Source organism: Venustampulla echinocandica (genome assembly GCF_003357145.1).
Source record: "Venustampulla echinocandica strain BP 5553 chromosome Unknown scaffold_2, whole genome shotgun sequence".
Classification (NCBI taxonomy): domain Eukaryota; kingdom Fungi; phylum Ascomycota; class Leotiomycetes; order Helotiales; family Pleuroascaceae; genus Venustampulla; species Venustampulla echinocandica.
Window position 1 is genome coordinate 256,966 of NW_022474207.1, and position 18,653 is coordinate 275,618.

The window sequence follows — 18,653 nt, forward strand, 5'->3', positions numbered from 1 at the left end:
TCCATGTATATGTTAGATATAAGAACCTCTAAGACCTTTGCTTGATCTTCTTCCGTGGCGGAGCAGACTTCGACGAGCTTCTGCGATGCTTTGATGAGGCTGCGCTTGGCACTATGATGTTGGATGATCTGGTGCTACGCCTGCTTGTCCTGATATCTTCTTCCTCATCCGTATCGTTGGTAGGAGAACTGGCGCTGTTACTTGCATCTTGAGGGAGAGGGGAGCTAGCTGTGTTTCCTTTCATGTCCTCGTGGGCAATATTGGGTGGAGAAACGGGAGCAGTCGGTTCCCCTGACTGGGGTTCACCACCCTTTCCAGTATCACCACTAGCAGCATCTGACGAGGTTGCAGCACTACTTTGAACTGCCGTCCCACCAGGCGATATGACATCGGAGTTTGCCCCTTCAGGTAGCCCCGATTGAGACGCCCCGCCACTACCAGGCGCAGTGGAAGTTTCCTCAGCAGATGCAACGTCGGCGGGAGTGCCACCAGTTGCAGGGCCGTATGGAGAGGCATATGGGGTCACTCCGGTAGGCGGTGCGACAATAGGTGGCCCAGATTGTAAAGGCAGATTGCCGATAGAACCCAGTCCTTGTGTTACCCCAGCAGCACGTCGACGAGCCATCTCCCCGTAAACAAATTCCCATACAGTAAACCAGCATTGGGCATTAACTCGCAGGTCCTTATGCTTGATACGCAGATAGTAGCGCATTGCCTTGACATCCTCCAGTAGTTCCTGATCGGCACGGTGCTCCATGTGGGAAGACACCAGAATTGCCGTGCCGATGAGTTCCAAGGGCGAAAATGTACGGACATGCTCAACGCCAGGGGCTCGTAAGAATTCTGGAGCTGGATCAAAAACCGAGTTCTCCTTCACCTTGAATCGAGTGGCAGTTACTTGGGTGGACGAGATCTTGACCAGATTCTCGTATCTGTCAAATATAGCCTTAAACCTCAATTTAAGGGCTTCCGGGATCGGAGCCTTGTCTTCGAGGACCTTGAGTAGCGCCTGGGGGCTTGCTTGAAGAGTAGGTGCGGCTGACCTCTTTCTCTTCCCCGACATGACTTCCTGGATCATAGTAAATATTGTCAAGACTAAGCGGAAACCAGATGCCCGAGTTTGTTTTGATACTGCTTCCATATTAGTCGGGCCAGTGAATATGGTATTTATTCCACTCACGATTGACAATCAGTGTATAATCATCCTCGTACTGCTTGGTAAATGTTGCCCACTCTGTAGACATAGCTCGCATTTTCTCTGCTGGCGTAAGCGCTATTCCACGCTGGACGAGCTGAAACATGGTTTCTTCGGTTTCTAGCTTTAATTCGGTGTACTCATAGCAACAAAATGCTTGCGAAATGAAGAAGTCTTTAACTGCTTTCGGTAAGATATTATGATTGCTGAAGCTCTCACGTCCGAAAAAGGTCGGATGGCAATAGTACCTAGTCACAATAGAAGTTAGATCTAGAGCTAGTGGATAAGGCCAAAGGAGGAGGGCTGTTTCATACCACTTCTTTTGTGGCGAGTTGGAATCGAAGAACCCGATCTGACCGGTCATAAATTTGTGGACTGATGTCAGCCGCTGCTTGCCATCGACGCAAATACGGGTATATGCAAGTTGCTTCTGGCCATTCTTTTCAATAATTTTGTTCTTAACATTAAAAATAATAGGAGGGATAAAATAACCCACTAAGAAATTATTAGTAGATCGCCAGAAATAGATATTAGAGTCTTACTTAATATAGATGTGATGAGTAAAGAGGCGCGCCCTTCGTCCCAGACAACTTCTCTTTGGTAATCGGGATCCAGGATAATGTGGCCGCTCTCAATATTGTCTTGGCACGGTCAATAAATCAAGCGATGGCAAACGAGTGAATGAGGAAGGATTTACCGAAAAGTGATTGCAGTGGCCGTGTGACTATTTGGGGTTTTGGAATTTGGGGGATCTTGAAGTCTGAATGCTGTTAATAGAAATAATGGGAAGGGCGGGATTCATAAACGTACCTTCACACACAAAATGGTCGACCCCGTTGATTTCAGCAATGCCCTCATATGTGAGATCGACAACCTCCGGACCATCTACATCCTCAAACATATCATCCCCATCTCGAGCTTCGGGCAGGCTGATATCGACCTTGTCGTCGTCGGGTTCTTCCTTCTTGACCTTCGATACTCGGAGGAATTCCACATCCGTGTTACAAGAGGCTGCAGGCTCCGGGTCTTCTTTGACCTCAACTTTGGTCTTAGGAGGCATATTGCCATCAGCGGGCTGAGGATTGGCGGACTCCATTCTCTTTTACGGGTTAATATATTTGCTTGGAAACAATAATATATTGGCCTAGAACCAATAATATGTTGATCTGTGAATGTGTTAGCTGTATCTCTATCAAGGTCATGGAAATAAAAGCGAGAATCGGATTAGCATCCTAAGAGACGAGCGAGATTGAAATGCCAACTTTTAGGCTGATGGCAGATTGCTAGCTTGTACCCGAATTCCAAACGAAACGCGAATGTAAAAGTGGGTGCTGATACAATACCCACAATAGCTATGAATGGTCTTAGAACTACGGGAGGAAATCTAATAGCAAACAAATGGAGTAGCAGGCTCACTCATAAGGCTGAGAGAGGCCCTCTGATGAATAAAACATAACTGACAGAGTAAACTTCGTTGTAAACATTACAACCTCTATTCCTCTTGTAGCTCTTAAGCCGACTTCGCCTCGATCACAAAGCAAACACGCCCCTGTGCAACAAAAACCTCGATCAGGCCAAAAGAGCAGTTGAAAGAAACAAGTGGAGAGAATATAGGGAAGTAAGCGCGTCGGGAGCCTAGATAATTCCACTCTGGTCATATTGCGTCGCGACTCGATAAACCAATCAAATCCCGTGAATAGCAATCAGACATAATCAGGCTCTATTCCATATTTGCAGCTTTGCAACGCGGTTCCTCGGAAGAGCTAAACATGGTTACAGACTCAAAACAATGGAAGTAGGAAAGCTCTCAGCACTCACCTGATCTGTTGAAGCGCGACGCCGAACCTCAACTACTCGTACCACTACCGCTACTACTATAGTAGCGCAAACTTGGAGACATATGGAGAAGATATTCGGAGCAGCTCGAGTTGTTTAGATGACCAATCATATTGTTGTGTCGAAGGGGCTGTTGTTGTAGGATATACGGAGTATGAAGGATCCTGGTGGGCGTAGAGCGGAGAGTTGAGCGAAAATAAAGGATCCCCTCCGTAGTGGGGATGAGCATGGTGGGGGCATGATAAGTGCTTGCAATTGGCTCAGGGTGATCCTCGGTACGCGCAGGGGGAACGCGACACTTGGCTTGCTAATAATACTTCGCACAAGTACCTAACTAGGTAGGTATCTATATGATATTGGAAATTTGTATTACTATTTATTTATCAATTTATAACCTCTTCTCGACAATAGACCGATGTATATATGCATCTGGAGTTGACCTGCTGTGCGCTACGTTTTCATGGTAGTTCTGATATTTGGCTTATTTACACACTACTCGTACTCGAGTACAACTTTCTCTAAGAGATCTTGAACGTGCCCTCCCGATTCAACTGTCGAGTCCCCCCATTCAAGAGGTTCGAATACCACGGTATCGCTCAAACAAGGGAAATGCGCTTCTGGAGCAAGCCTGAGGGACTGATATCTCTGGTATCTCGAGGACCCGCTCGCCGCGACAGGATGAACAAGCAATGGTAGTAACTCACGCCTGGCTAGTGACCTGGCGTGTCCGACGAATACGGATTCATTCCACACAGTCTCACCAGGACGTACAACGAACTACTACTTGATAATACGGAGTTCAAAATCACAGCAAGTAAGACGGTCTAGTAGTTTGGCTCTTTGGGTGGTCTCCGATATCTGTCTTACTCTACAGAATCGATTGATAGTAAATAAACCTACGGCGATTCATTATTTACTCAATATATCCTGGAAGAACTCCCCACCCCATTGGGTATCATCGTAACAGCAGGTCGCTGGACCGCCAATCATTTCGGCCTTAATACCTATGGCTTTTTGGGCCGAGAACATAGCACCCTATTAATGCAATCGGAAAAAGGTGTAAGACGGTCCGTGTTAGGCACCTAGGGCACCGATTTGCCTCAGCATGGCAATCAAAGGAAATAGTTATAAAACTAAACGGCCAAGCTTTTGTTGGCACCCACGATTCTAACATCCATAATGCAAACCCGGCAACCCCATAACTCCTTGAGATCCGTCTACTGGGTATCATCAACGCTTTCATAGTCCGCCATGCCCTCAAGAAGAACTTTACTCAAAACAGAGGCAGATCTCCCAGCTTCCCCAGCCTCTTTTTTCGCATTTGCCACCCCGATCGCTACTGCAGACTGAAACCGCCTTTGAAAAACTCGTTGTCGATCTTCCCTATCAATATACATCTCTCCTTCTTCATCTCTAGAGGAACCAAACAGATTCAAATGTGCAAAGGCATTTGATCGCTGAGGGATCATATGCCTCGCCACATCGCAGAGAGGGAACAAGCCACTGTCCTTACCGATAGTTGGTTCGGTGTCTGTCTCAATCAATCCTGCCTTCAGGAACTGCGCAAGCACAAGAAGCTGCCTCGGAAAGGCTTTCCCGGCTTTTCCGAACGATACTTTGCTAGCGGATGTCCACTTTGATGAGCTGCTGCTCACTGCCCACCCCATCATTGACATAAAGGTCTTTAGAGTCTTCACCCATCCTCCGGGACACGTGACAACATCATCCTTGGCGACTTCCAATAGCCATTCCAAGACGGCAAGAGCATCAACCCGAATCTCAGCGGCGAGATGGGTCATCCCAGCTCTGGTGTACAGCAGCGCTTGCTCGACACGGTCCCCAATATCAGAAGGGGATAAGAGGCGGAATAGTCTGAGAACTTGTGAGCGGACCGAAGATGATCCATCTAGGATAAGTGGGAGTAATTTGGGGAGAAGGATAGCGGTTGGTAGCGGCATAGGATCATTGACGGGTTTTGACGCAATCTGGGTGGTCAGATATGAGAGAGCATCTCGTCTTTGAGAGTCTGATTTTGACGATGAAGCAAGTGAGAGATAATGAGAGAACTGTGATGATGAAGATGGCGCTGTTGTGGATAGGGACTGCTGGTTGACGACAATGGCTATACAGAGTAAGCATCTGAGGAAAATGAAAATCCAAACAGAAAATATGCAGGAGGACAATGACAGCACGAGGACCAATGCAGTAACAGAAAACAATTTCAACAGGATCACAACCAAAACCATACACTAATACATGACGTACCTTTTGATTTGAAACTGGTGTCCGTGAAATTGTCTGCTTTGGCCTTTGTCTTGCCGACTTTCAATTTTGGTTTCTGTTAAGAAAAATCAGCTGAAGAGCCCGGCGATCATCGTGGGTGAAATCCGAAAGGTACCTGGAAATCCTTCTTTTTCTCTCTCTTTTTGCGCACACTCGAGCCCATCTTGATATTGATTTGACCCTAGTAAGCTGGATCTACAGTATCTGTATTTTACGAGACAGTAATGAGGGTTCGGCGGTGGCACTACGTCCTGCTCCTCCTAGTAGGTTTTCCGCTTTATAAGGGCCGACATTTACCCGAAGCTAACGCTTCTAGGCAGACCAATGCGGTTCGTGCGATCTTCACCCTCCAAGGTTGTTGTTTCCCAGACCCTACGACAAATACCCCCTTCAGGACTTCACCATCTAGCTCTGGGCTTCTTGAGTTTACTTTGTTACCTTCCGCGCTTCCACCAACTTCTCCTTTGCTACTCGCGATGCAAAGAGCAACGGATCTTCAAGGTGTAAGTCCGGCCGACCGTTCAATTACTACTCAAAGTAGTCAAGCTACCCCACACTGTCGAATTGTAGTATGCAGCAGCTAAGTCGTGCAATACTTAGGGCGTGCCATCAGCTGTTTCAGAGACAATCTCTCGTTTGGCTGGAAAGTCTGGTGTGAAGGCTACAATGGTCCTCGATCGGTCGCTCAACACTGTTCTGCAAACGACTGGCTCGTTTTCCTCGTTTCGATCCCTTGACGCTCCGAGAAACACAGCCTCAGCTAGCACAACCTCCGATACAAATACTGCGAATGAAGAAGGAGTGGATGAGTTTGCGGCAATGATATGGAGCTTTGTGAATTCGGCTGGTGGGCTGGTTCATAACCTTGATTCTGAGGTACGTCTCGACTGATGCCGTTTCTCCACTGGACCTTTCTACATGTTATTCTTTTGTATCCTGCTGGGCATGCTAAGCTAACACCTTAAGTAGGATGACATCAAGCTCCTCCGATTGCGAACCAAGAAGAACGAGCTCGTCATTGTGCCGGATCCCAAATACATCTTTGTTGTTGTTCATGATACCCCCCCAGCATAAAGGGATTTGCGTTTTCGTGTCGGCATCTATGATTTCTTATTTTACTATACAAGATACCCATGCATGGTCTGGAGTTTGAGCCACGGAATAATGAAATGAGACTGTGTCTCTTTCTGTACTATACGTTTGTCAATTGATAGCAGCTAGCGCTACCCAGGCCATCTCACGCCGAATCCAGCAATTTATAGGGTTAGACTGCCTCGCTGGGAAGGATCTGACTCGTAAATAAAGATATGTAATGTCGCAAGGCCTGTTGAACTTGACTACCTAGGTAAGGGGTAGTTTACGGCCCTCATGCTCTACTCTTGATATTCGACACACTGGACCGTAGCCCTTCGGGATTTTAATAGGGCTGCACGATGTTACGAAGTACTGTACGAGTAGCCTGTGGCTCACCTAAGATCTCCTACCGAGTCTCTTGTATGTGCTTCATGCCTACGGGGAGTCGCCATAGTGCCAACTTGCAGATTATGTTCTGGGCTACGTAGTACGGAGCGTACTCTATAGTGTACTAGAATGGTGTAGAGAACCTGGGAACTTGAGCCATTCTACAACCCACGTCCCTCCGTAGGTGCAACAATGCGTATTATATAGCCCGTACTCGTAACTACCAATACAGTTATGAGTTCGAATGGATGTAGGGGCTAAGTCTTCGAATATCTCTAATAGTTAGTTCTCTCTGCCATTCTCTCTCCTAGCTATTGGGGTTCGCTAGGATTCTTGTTATGGACTGTACAGTACAGCATTTCACGCTCTAGACTCTACCAGGATCAACAGATAAGAGCAGCACAACAACCCGGCTCCTTTACCAGGGCCAAGCACCAGGACGTCACGTCGCCTTAGAACCGTCCCTAAGCAATACATGAAACGAACGGTAAGTGGTTGACATCAAAAATTGTATCACGCCCTGCTTCTACTTCTCCATTTTCCTGCTTCTGCTCTTCTGCCCGGGCACCTAGCCAGCACCCAGCCTCCGCGAAGCCGTGCAGAGGAGAGGGGAGAGGAGAGGAGAACGGCCAATGACCACGGCCATGCCCATGGCTATCCCATCAATCTGATTCAAAACTTTACCCGATATTAACACGATTCCAAGAGCCAGACTGCCTAGGTATCTCCCGTGAATCGCCTCTGCTGGCCTATACTCTCTGGCCAAGTCGCAATATTCTCCTCTCCTAATTTCGTTTTTCTCAATTTCTTTTTGTGTTCCCGTGGGTAGGATATGGCTACTGATTGCCTCACATCGGATCGAATTGGATGACCTACGGCGCCGCCTTTCCGTTCCCCTCTCCCTGAAAGCCTGTGCTTGAAGATGGCTCCCTTCTCATTCCTCAGAACCAGGAGGAAGCGAAGCCAACCACAGACCGACGATCGTGATCCGGCTTCGTCCAGCCTCGATCATGTATCTGAGCCGACGGACAAGCTGCAACGGAGACAGTCGAAGCGTGACTTCCTCCGGACTTTGGTCAAGAAGCCCGTTGGCGCGCCTGAATCGAGACCAGGTTGGTGGCGGAACAGTAACAGTCACTCCATGGTACGTTCTACACAGTGGTGATTTTCATACATCTCCTGGGTCGGGTATGGGAGAGCCCGAACAATTCTCGAACCCGGCTGACAATAAACCACAAGAAACCCGATCCTTACCAACTACAACCCCCACGATCGCTGGACAATACCAACCCTTCTAGCCCTATGTCTGGCACGAACAAGCCATTACCACCCCCTCCCCCGCCGGGTCCGCATGAAGCAACCGAGTCTCCCCCGAAGCCTGTGGTGAAGCTCGCAAGAATAATCGCACCTATTGCTCCTCCAGACTTGCATAAACTCTTTTCTGGAGCACCGCAGTTCTATGCTCGCTCCGAGGGTCACCACACTGGAGCCCCCCATCCTTCCGTCGCATTCCCGTGGAATACCGACGTGGACACCAGAGACCTGCGTGATCATATCCGAATACAAGATGAGGCCTGGGGATGTGTGACCGCATGGCCGCACATAACGGTTCAGAAGAGTCGAGATCCGGAAGCTACGAAGGAACATCATAGGAAGCAAAGGGCGCATTTTCTTCCGCGATGTCGTGAACGGCCAAACATGCTTAGTATGCAAGGGATTGAGAGAGGGACGGTGGGTTACGCAGCCGCCTTGGAGATGGGGGTAGCAGATGCACTTCGCATACCCCCGGATGATCCAGAGGAGAGTCCAAATGCCATCCTGGACCATAGAAAGGATTTCCTCAATACTAAAGAGGGGCTGCGGCCTTTAACAGACTCGACGCTCATTGATAGACTTATAAGTGCTAGCACCGCGTATCACGATGATCCTATGAAGCACCAACGGCCCACGATTGAGTTGTACACAGACCTTTTCACGCAAATTCTTTATCCGCCTTCAAGAGTTACCGATTCGCAGGATCCGTACAGTCTCCAAGTACAGATTGAGGTTTTAATTGATGTTCTAGCCGCTCCTTACGTCTGGATAGACTTTGGTCTAGTAGAATATAGGATCCGTCTCGGTCAAATTCTTTGGGGACACCCCGAGTCGGATCTAGGAGAAGACAGTCCTGTCAATAGTGAAGTAATGCATGAATCCGGCACGCAAAAATACTGGCTATTACTTCAGATATTATTAGCCAGCGAGCTTTTGCTACGACTCGATGCTCTTTCAATGAACATGGATAAGGGTCTTGAAGCTCCCAAGCTCGATGAGCTTCGCCGATTCGACAAATCCGCTACGATGAGCGTGCGGTGGTCAATAATTCTTGCACGCCAGTGGCTCGAGAATATAAAGATTGAGAGGAAGGACTCGGACGCTGAGATCGAAAAGAAAACGCCGCCGGGATGGCTAGCAAGCTTGACTGGCCGAGTTGGTAGCACCTCTGAACCCGTGGGAATTGTTGATCATCCCAAATTCGAAGGCCGGAATCAGACCCGCCAACTGGCAGGGCTTGTTCATTTTGCCTCCAAGTTAAGATGGCCCAATATGGAGACACTAGCTGCTAAGGTTTCAGCAAATGACATCGAAATCCCTGATAGTGCGCGGAGTACACCAGCAATGGACACGCCTTTATCTGTATCAACGCAACAGTCTACGTCCTATTTTTCGAGTAGGCGACCTGAAGGCCGTTGGGGTTCATCGATGCAAAAGAATGCAACAGCGCTGCTCCGGCCGTCTGGGTGGCTTTCCTCCTCCTATATTAATGGGCTGATCTTGCCTGGCGAAGGACTGAGCCATTTCCTTATGTCTACCTTATTGGAAAACGACGAGGTGGCTGTATCTATACTCGGTGATGAAGCAAACCTATATGGCGGATTTATATATTGTGGGAGAAGCTTTTGGAGCACCGCGTGTATTGTTGGTCGAGTAGTAGCTGCAAGTGAAGGGGGACGCGAGTGCATGGGCTGGATATCCTCGGAGGTTGTCCCTCGTGGTTCCAGTGAGGGATGGGTTGATATTGACGTTGAGGTACCTCTCGAACATGGTCAGCGAACCCTTTTTGATATCATCCACTATCTTTTCCCAATAGCTTATCGTCCCTTGCCAATGAATTTTCTACTCACATTACATAGATTCAGACATCCACAATGGAGTGCCGCGGATCTGGCACAAAATAGCTATCGAGACCAGTGGTAGCGTAGTAGGTGGCGCTGATGCCTCTTCTGTATTACCAGGAGACTTTGTTTCTCCGTCTGACGATGCACTGCAAAAGTCGTTCTCTGTCACCTTTGAGTCCCTTAATTTGTTCTCAGAAGCTGACTCAGAAACCGATTCAACCCAAGATCCAACACCACCTACAGGTACAGAAGTTGCCACCTCAACGAAGATAAAAACATATTCAGCGATGATGCGCTTTATCGTCGCCACGGATGTAGAAGAGAAAAGAGAGGTAAACCTGGCGTTGTCGCATGATGTGCAGTTCGTCACTGCACACCCCTGCGTTGCGTCTCCTTACACAGATATTCTCAAAACGCCGACAAGCCCATTGTTTCGAACCTTGGAGCAGGGATCTATTAAGTCTTCATCTGTTTCCAGTACATATCTCCTTCCCGTACCTCTTTGACTCCATCGTTTGTAGCCAATATCAAAACTAAGGAACAAATAGGCAACCACCCATTACACAAAGCGTTCACCTATACCCGAATCCACATCCTCGACCTCCTCTCGACCTCCTCTTCTACTTCCTTCAACTACCTCCTATTATCAGCCCAAATAACAGACCCAACACTATCAAGCACCCACACAACCTCCAGCACAATCCCCAAAGTTCTCGTGGTCGATTGCACAGACTCAGCAACCGCAGACCTCCCCCCACCAGGCGTTGGCCACAAACGCAGATCCGGAAGCGACATTGAAATGATGGCTCGAGCTTTATGTGCAGAGCGCGGTTGGAATGCGCTTGTTAGTCGGAGGGGAAGAAGTTGTTTGGCTTGTGCTATTAGGGAGGCGGGTGCTTTGGGCTGGAGAGTTATTCTGAGATTATGCTGAAGTAGGGGGGGGTTGAAGTTTTTCTTGACGTGCATAGATTCCCTAACATGTTGAGATACCCAAGGCAATTGGCAATAGGCTGGTTTTGTGGATGTATTTGTTCCTTAAGCTTGGTTTATAGCGGCATTTATGAACTAATGAATCATGGTTGTAATTTACAATATTAGAACTTAACCTACACGAATGTAAATATTTCAAAGTCAGTATGCCTACAGAAAGCTATCGCCACCCTACCAAGGTCTGCAGAATGTAAGCTATAAAGTACAAACCGTGGTATGTGTTAATCTTCGACAAACGGAGTCTATAAGGTACTTAAGAGGACTTGAGTATCCCCACGATGTGTTGCAAAATCTAGTTGTGAAATCTTTAAATTTTTTACAATAGAAAACGAAAAAGGTAAGCTTTTTGATGAAAATAATATTCGTTTCTGCACAATTTGCGGAGCATTCTACTTGGAACTCTAAATGAATCAATGGGTTTCTTATGAACCACACCTACTGATGTAGCTAGTTTCTAATTATTACTACAACTACCAGCTTGATTATACAGCCTCCCACCTGGCTAGTCTGCCAATGCTCTCGCCAGCGTTTCTAACAATGCACAATCTCCCGTCTTTCTTAGCCCCCAGTCCCCTATCTCTCTTCAAACCCTCTAGGACCTTAGCTACAGCTACAGTCCCTATAGCTACCCCCTTCCCTTCCGCAAGATTAAACTCCCCCGTGGTTACAAACCCAATGAGGTCTTCCTCATTAGGCACTAGGGGGTGCCCATCAAGCCCATTCTTGACTGCGGGATAAGTAGGGGCAGGTCCTTGCAAGAGGGCCTGCGCAAGGAGGCGGACGCGTTGAGGAATAGGGGTGTTGAGTGGGATTCGGCCGAGATCCTTGGCTGCTTTTGATTTAGGATTGGGAAGAGGCTTGGTTTTGGATGGTGGTGGAAGGTGAGAAAGCCATTCTGCGCGTGTGGTGGGCGGCGGACTGCTAGTTGTAGAGGATGGATCTGCGGTAGGTGGTGGCGGTGGAAGGCGGTATATTCGTGCACATGGAGAGGCGATACCACGAGTGATAAGTGTGAGACGAATAGTAGCAACTTGAGAGGAGGGAGTTGGTCCGATATCATGGGATGAGAGGAGGGTGGTGAAGTTTTGGTAACCGAGATGGGTAATGGGAGATTTTATATTGACCTTCTCGGGTTGAGCCACAGATGAATTCTCTGTATCCTGCGTATCAATAGATTTGGTGCACTCAGCTAGTGGTGCCACTCCAACCAATCTCTCAAAATCGCAGGCCCAGCCACGGCCGATTTCGCCTTTCCTTGCCGCACCAAGATCCAGGGACTCCCATTCTGTTCTCTTTCCTTTGGGCCTGGATTCCCATTCCCTTTTCCTCCTCTCTCGCTCAGCTGCTTCCCAGGCAAAACCAGCATCGGTGCCTGGATAATCTGCAGGGAACCACGGAACTCCATGCTCAAAATGAACCTGGCGAAGTTCATCAAGCCCTCCAAATCGCGGATTACCACCAGAGGATAGGGGATGGTGTACTAACCCGTACCAAACCGACAGTATGCATTTCCACGGCGCAAGAAGGGTCCATGTCCCTTGTGCGGACGCTGAGGAAGCCGAGCGAGATGCAAGAAGCATGACAGGTATCCGTGGATCAGTAGGGAGAATAGAGGCGTAGGAGCCTGGTAATGCTTGAGATTTACGGCGATTGATGGACTTCTGGGCAGGAAGACGGGTTGCCTCGAACCGCATCCGGCGTTCAAATAAGTCAGGTAAAGGATTGGAAGTATCTGCTGGCCAGGCTGATAACATCTCCAGTAGTTCGAAGTTAGTTTTCTCATCATTGGAATCTGGCAGAGTGATCCGCCTGGGCGGATATCGAAGTCGGGGATCCATGATGGAGAACGACAAAATTGCATCAGAAGGCAATGACCCAGGATTGGTGATACCAGCCAAAGACTGAAATGTCTGTGCATGGCTCTCCAGAATATCCCCGGATTTGGGGTATGGGTGTAGAACCCCAAGGAGCGCTTCAGTTGACCCGGGGCCAGTAATACTAATGCTTCCTATCTCAAATCGAAGATCCTCAAGGTGTACCATCGGGCGCTGCAACTTAGATAGCTGCAGTAGCGTATCCCATGTCTCTAGAAACACAGCCGGGTGGGTTCTCAAAAAGAGTCGCCGTATCGGTCTCTTCTTTGGTATAGGGTCTCCTTCATTTGTGGAATCAATTTCTGTGCTACACCATATGACAGTTGCAGGCCCAATTGGTATAGCATCGTCTTTATTTTTTCTGGATAACCACCCGGTCCAACCCCTTTTCCCAGCTCTCCATCTTTCTCCTTTGTGCTCCCATATTCCCGGCGCATCTACGCCTACTCCCCTTAGGACTTTTTCCAGATTTTCCACCGGACCTTCGAGTCGAATAGTGCTCATGTAACTGGTATCCCAGGCAACTGCCCCCCTAGCACCAACGGCGCGATGCGTTGGTCTGTAAGATTTCTCCGTCGACGTAGTTGGAATTGCAAACCTCCACAGAGGGTTCCTAGGTTCTGTCATCCTTGCCCTCTTCGCATGCCAGAGATGAGTAGGGAGCCACGTCTTATGAATCTGGCGTTTCCTGAATTTCGATACAGGTCTCGGGGGGGTGTTCAATTTGTCCGTTCGAATTTTCGGGCACGCAGCCCTCGTGTGCACATCCGCAGCCCCAATTCCATTCTGTGGCTTCAATGAGCGCTTTCCCGCTGCCAAAATCCCCAATCGTTTCGCGGTTTCTGCCCGGAGTCTTCCCCTCGATGTAGCAGGCTTCCTTTTACTTCGATCGACTGTCGGCGTATTATCATCCTCCATCTCTCGTGCTGCCCTATTCCGTAGCCGGTTCGGTACCTTCTTGACATTATGACTCGCAGTCCGTCTTCGCATATCTCGCGGAACTTGTTGGAACGCTCTCCGGGAAAGCCGAGCCTTGGACTTTTGCATGCCATCTTCCAGAGCTCTGATCTCAAATTCACGAGCTTTCAAAAATGATGGTAGGTCCAACTCGCCTTTGTTGAGAGCTGCGTCCGCGTTTTGGGCCAAGATTGACCTCGCATCGTGGATTTTGACGCGCTTCATGCCACGTCCTTTGCTCGTGATATTCTGGCTGTTGGAGGAAGGCTGTGGCGGGTCTTTGCGTTTTTGGGGCCTGCTCAAAGTAGCAGATTCTGCCATGCTGGTTTTTGGTGGCATTTCAAGTTTAATAATGTGGTGATAGCGGGCAGACGTGGTGGGTTGTGATGATGGTGTTGACCCTAGCTCCGAAAATATATTCTGCCGCGCACGACCGCGCACGAGTAGATAGCCGTATCATACCCATCAAGGCCGCCAAACCGCAACATATTACCTATCTGACTCATAACTTTTGTATATAAAGCAAAGCACGCTGCTGTTTAGATCAAGTAGGATAGTGAGCTTTTACATGTCATCTACTCCCTACTAAACTTACTTATCAAGGTCGCTTGATTACTGCTGCTGAATCTGTTTGACCTCGACGGTTGGACCACCTCGTCCGTCGTATGATCACACGGAGATTCTTTTGTGCACTCTAAGTCAACGATACCGGCATCATCATTTGCTCTATCGAAAATATAATAATATCGATAGACATATTAGTACGAATTATACGCCAAACCTATTCCATGCAGCCTGGTAAGTGTCCTCTTGCACTCTGGCGTGTTGTTCGTGAATGTAACCTCTACGCTCTATCTGCTTTCTCTAACGGAATCCCCGGAACTCGCTCGTTCTGTGTCAAATGCCTTATAATATGAAGGGTCCTCAGCGATTCGTCAGGACCATGGTGATTGATGGTGTCGTTTATGCTGAAGTCCTCGTCTCAATCTCCTGAATTGCCCATTCGAGGATGTAATTTTATAATTCCTGGTGATCTTCTTCGTGTCGGACCTCATACACACCTAACCAATGATGCTAGTCCTGCGCAAGAATAGCTGGTGGGGTGCTAGCACCTAAATAATAATAGCATTAACGCACCCTACTTTGCACCTCGAGTCGACTTTCTGCGCAAAAAGCCGCACGCAAAGTTGCGCAGGAGAGAGTGGAACAAGTACGTACTTAGTACTTATATCCAGGAGCTATACTTCGTATCTGTAGCCTATCCTTAGTAGCTATAGTACATATCAATAGTACCTGTTTCTGTCAAGCTGATTATTGAGACACTCTATTACTCGTGGCGGGACGAGTAAACGCACCACTGCCTATTCGGGCTAGGGTGGCTTTTGCCGGTTGCGGCCTAGCGTGCCAATGCCCGTCACCTTGCACGGACTCCCGCCGTGCCCCGGCCGGAACCCTCCCTTCCCTTCCCTTCCCGTCAAGCCAATCGCTCCCACTCCCCACTCCGCACCCGCCAACTCTCCAATCCCCACGCTCCAGTCTCCAAATAATTACATAAAATCGATTGCCGCGATTACCAATAATACTTACCGCGTCCTCGATCTGCACACACCGCGGAACCTCCCTTGTACTGTACCCGCCTGCAGGTGCCAGGTACCCCACGTCCCGACCAGCAAGGTTGGCTGGCCATCGGACGTCCCAGGCTCCAAACTCCAGACTCCAGAGCTACGTGCTTGACAGCCGGGTACTACGTACTTGAGTACACAGTACCTACTTTAGGTAAGAATAAAGCAAATATTATCTGTTACCGTTCGTAGTACGACCTAAAATACTAACCTCACTTTTACAAGCTTGCTGCCCCCTTGTTGCTTCGGTGGCAATTTGGTGCTTCCTAGGCTTTGCTTAGGTGCCGCTGAGTATGTGACGCGGTGATAAGAGAGGCGCGAGGCACGATCGTCAGGTGGGTCGGAGGACATGGCCGTTGCCATGACTTCAAGCCCGGAGCGATGGGGCAGGAATGAGTTGTTATGGTGGAGAGCGGCGGAATAGAAGTTAAGGAATCGGAGCAGTCTGTAGGTAAGGTACCTACCTACCTACCTAGGTAGGTATTCAGACAGTGCTCAAGCGGAGGTGCGTGAGATTGAACTGGAGGAGATATTGAGCCGAACTTGAGCCAGCCGGCCAGTTGCACCTGAGGATTTGCCATATATGAATGTACCAGGTACTACGCACTTGGCTATCAAAAGATAAGGTACGAAGAACTGTGAGTACAGTACAGTACCTTATGTGGTGGAGGTAGGCAGTATCAGTGATGTCGTAGTATTAGTGATGTACCTATAGCCATTGCGCGAGGCGGAAGCCAACGAAACTCAAATCCATTTCGTCGCTGTGGAAACGGCTGAGTCAGCTCACCGTCTCCGATCCCGGTTCACTGGCCGCTTCAGTGTGGCACCAGTACTGTAGAAGGGTCTACTTCGTATGGTTGTATCGTGTTAACCCAAACTTCGTACGTACAAGTGCTTCCCCTTCACCACCATATCTTCAATATTGGCAACAGCTTGACGAAGCCACAGACTAGAGAAGACCAATGGAGAGCTGGTGAAGTTATTTGATAAACAAGTCATTAACAAGTATTTGCGAGATACCTAGTGCTGGGGAAGTTTGTACGAAGGGAGGAAGCTTAGTTCTGGACGCTTTTATAGCAGTAGAAAAGAATTATCAACGCATCACATATCTGGCTCCCAACAGGATTTATTAATAAAATCTCCTGGTCCCCCTTAAGTAAAACACACAAAACATCCTAAAACGGTTAGTTGATCCACGTGACGTTAGCCCCAGACCCTCGCTCCGAGCTCGCCCACTCAGGCCTCTGCCTCCCCTTTTCAAAATCATTGCGATACGACGAACGGCATAAAGAAATATCGATGCACCATCATCTACGACGGCGAAATTCTTCAGGCAAGGATAAGCAATGGGTTCGGACCCGAAATGAATGGAAATATTGCTCGGAAATCGCGGAGAAAACACTCTTTTTAATTAAGGAAAGCAACATGTCACAGACCAACCACTCGCAGACCCCATATCATGCCGGGCGGCTGCCCGCTAGATTGTCGATGTTGCCGAGAAATGTAATAAGCACTGCTGCATATCTTTTGCAAGTTAGCTTCGAAGCTGCGAGGAGCGTCGAGTATTTACTCACGCGGCTGATCCAGCGAATACCTCTTGCATTTTGGCGTCGGTTATCACCGACAGGAGCACCGCGAATGCAAACACGAAGATTGAAGAAATCCCCGCCATCATGGCACGGCTCATTGGAACAAGGAATAACAAGTACACCGGAACGAAAAGGATCCCGACGGCTAGAGAGACTGTGATGGATTTGACAAGCCAAGTGAGCCGCGAGGGTGAATAGTGGGTGACAAATGGATCCTGGGTTTTGCTACGCTCCTTCGGTGTCTGCAGTAAGTACTGCTATGAAGTTAGCATTTGCCCTTTTCTTTCTGAACGAAGTATGCTTTCCAAAGGCGAAGGGCGACACATACCTTGATACTTGGCCACGGCATCTCACCCAGACAAGATTCGATGAGATTGTCGAATTTTCGCCCATTTTGGGACTGCCGAGACAGCGAGACGAAGTCGTCGGCGTGGAAAACAAAGTCATATTTTCCAGCTGCAAAGGGTGTCCTGCTCATAACCCAGTGGAGAACGGAGCGGTGATCTCGTGGTGTGGACCGCCCCAAGCTGTGAAGTTCAGCAGCTTTTGAAAACACTTCAGCTATCCGCACATTAGCTCCTATATATATCCGATCTTGAGACAAGGTATATTACTGAATTCAATATATTTCTTCTTTATTGCGGACATCAAATCTTTCTGAGCACTGTCACATCCTGGAAAATCGTCCAATCCGTACAACCGATTTCTCATAATAGGATCAGCGGCATCCTTCATGTCAAGTGCATCGAGCTCTTTCTCCAGCTCCGTCAATTCGTTTTGAAGATGTAGGAGGATTCGAGCTGACAAGCGGCTGAATTGTCGGTAATTCGCAAAGCTATCGTCCGAACCCATGAAGGCTGCAAATTGCGGGTAGCCTTTGGGGAAGCACTCCACTATTTTGATTCTTGTTAGCATTACTCGGAAAGGCTCCGCCCAACGTGTCGACATACCTGGCTTATATACCAACCTATCATACCCGAACAAGTGGTTCAAGCGCCGGGTCTCCTCAGCAGTTGGCCCAAATAAGTATCTGGAATTGAGGAGCCGTCGCCAGAAAAGTTTGCTCGACGAGATGGAGCCGTTGTTTTCTGCTAAGCGTTAGCATCACTATCGCACGTCCAGCGTCGGCGCATTCTGCATTTGAGTACCAACCGTTAGTATTAGGATTACTCTCCCGGGGTGGGCTTAACTGCGGCAAGCTCTCCTCTCTCCCACCTCCATCCACAGCGGATTTTGGTGTCGTATGATTCCGGTTCCTCATAGACTGCATTTCAAGATCGTCGTCTGACAAGGCTGACTGCGATTTGTTAACTTCGACATCGTAAACATGCTGTACTAACACTGGTACTAAGGGGCAGCCTTGTCTCTCGATATGGGAGATTGTATTTGGCGCCGCCATTATCATCGACCATGGTAAGAAATAGGAGTCTCATTCAGACATTTTCGACCTTCCTCGTCCTTCAACACCCACCCCCCCCTTTCCACCTTGGGCACCTTTATCTCGGCCTAGGTATCGAGGCACTCGTCGCCTGACGCTTGATGATACAGGAGGGTGTGTAAGAATCCCACCCGCCAGCTTGGTCTCCCCAAGCGAATCAGAGCGTAGGACATATTAAACTTACGTTGTACTGAAACTGGCTTGGCTTTTCTGCAGGTCTCCTTATCTCTGTTATTATGGTCTGTTGGCC

At 48.6% G+C, this 18,653-nt stretch overlaps 6 protein-coding genes across 6 annotated transcripts; 2 read left to right on the plus strand and 4 right to left on the minus strand.

Annotated features, from left to right (window-relative positions):
* Nucleotides 1-28: 28 nt before the first annotated feature.
* BP5553_04449 (uncharacterized protein) lies at nt 29-2,291 on the minus strand (the record flags this gene model as incomplete). The annotated part of the gene is made up of 5 exons (XM_032013072.1): nt 29-1,131; nt 1,181-1,443; nt 1,510-1,690; nt 1,738-1,836; nt 2,006-2,291. 5 exons carry the CDS (start codon nt 2,289-2,291, stop codon nt 29-31), a joined length of 1,932 nt encoding a protein of 643 aa, XP_031869672.1.
* A 1,957-nt stretch (nt 2,292-4,248) lies between these two features.
* BP5553_04450 (Uncharacterized protein) lies at nt 4,249-5,477 on the minus strand (the record flags this gene model as incomplete). Its single annotated transcript, XM_032013073.1, has 3 exons — nt 4,249-5,153; nt 5,297-5,369; nt 5,430-5,477. 3 exons carry the CDS (start codon nt 5,475-5,477, stop codon nt 4,249-4,251), a joined length of 1,026 nt encoding a protein of 341 aa, XP_031869673.1.
* A 61-nt stretch (nt 5,478-5,538) lies between these two features.
* On the plus strand, nt 5,539-6,388 carry BP5553_04451 (uncharacterized protein; the record flags this gene model as incomplete). The annotated part of the gene is made up of 4 exons (XM_032013074.1): nt 5,539-5,577; nt 5,635-5,817; nt 5,915-6,190; nt 6,284-6,388. 4 exons carry the CDS (start codon nt 5,539-5,541, stop codon nt 6,386-6,388), a joined length of 603 nt encoding a protein of 200 aa, XP_031869674.1.
* Nucleotides 6,389-7,697: 1,309 nt separating this feature from the next.
* BP5553_04452 (Uncharacterized protein) lies at nt 7,698-10,864 on the plus strand (the record flags this gene model as incomplete). The annotated part of the gene is made up of 4 exons (XM_032013075.1): nt 7,698-7,919; nt 8,015-9,860; nt 9,949-10,410; nt 10,482-10,864. The coding sequence occupies 4 exons, from the start codon at nt 7,698-7,700 to the stop codon at nt 10,862-10,864; spliced, it is 2,913 nt and encodes a 970-aa protein (XP_031869675.1).
* A 541-nt stretch (nt 10,865-11,405) lies between these two features.
* BP5553_04453 (uncharacterized protein) lies at nt 11,406-14,093 on the minus strand (the record flags this gene model as incomplete). Its single annotated transcript, XM_032013076.1, has 1 exon — nt 11,406-14,093. The coding sequence occupies one exon, from the start codon at nt 14,091-14,093 to the stop codon at nt 11,406-11,408; it is 2,688 nt and encodes an 895-aa protein (XP_031869676.1).
* Nucleotides 14,094-16,833: 2,740 nt separating this feature from the next.
* Nucleotides 16,834-18,377, minus strand: BP5553_04454 (uncharacterized protein; the record flags this gene model as incomplete). Its single annotated transcript, XM_032013077.1, has 7 exons — nt 16,834-16,900; nt 16,951-17,219; nt 17,294-17,526; nt 17,580-17,858; nt 17,916-18,053; nt 18,118-18,262; nt 18,306-18,377. 7 exons carry the CDS (start codon nt 18,375-18,377, stop codon nt 16,834-16,836), a joined length of 1,203 nt encoding a protein of 400 aa, XP_031869677.1.
* Nucleotides 18,378-18,653: the final 276 nt, after the last annotated feature.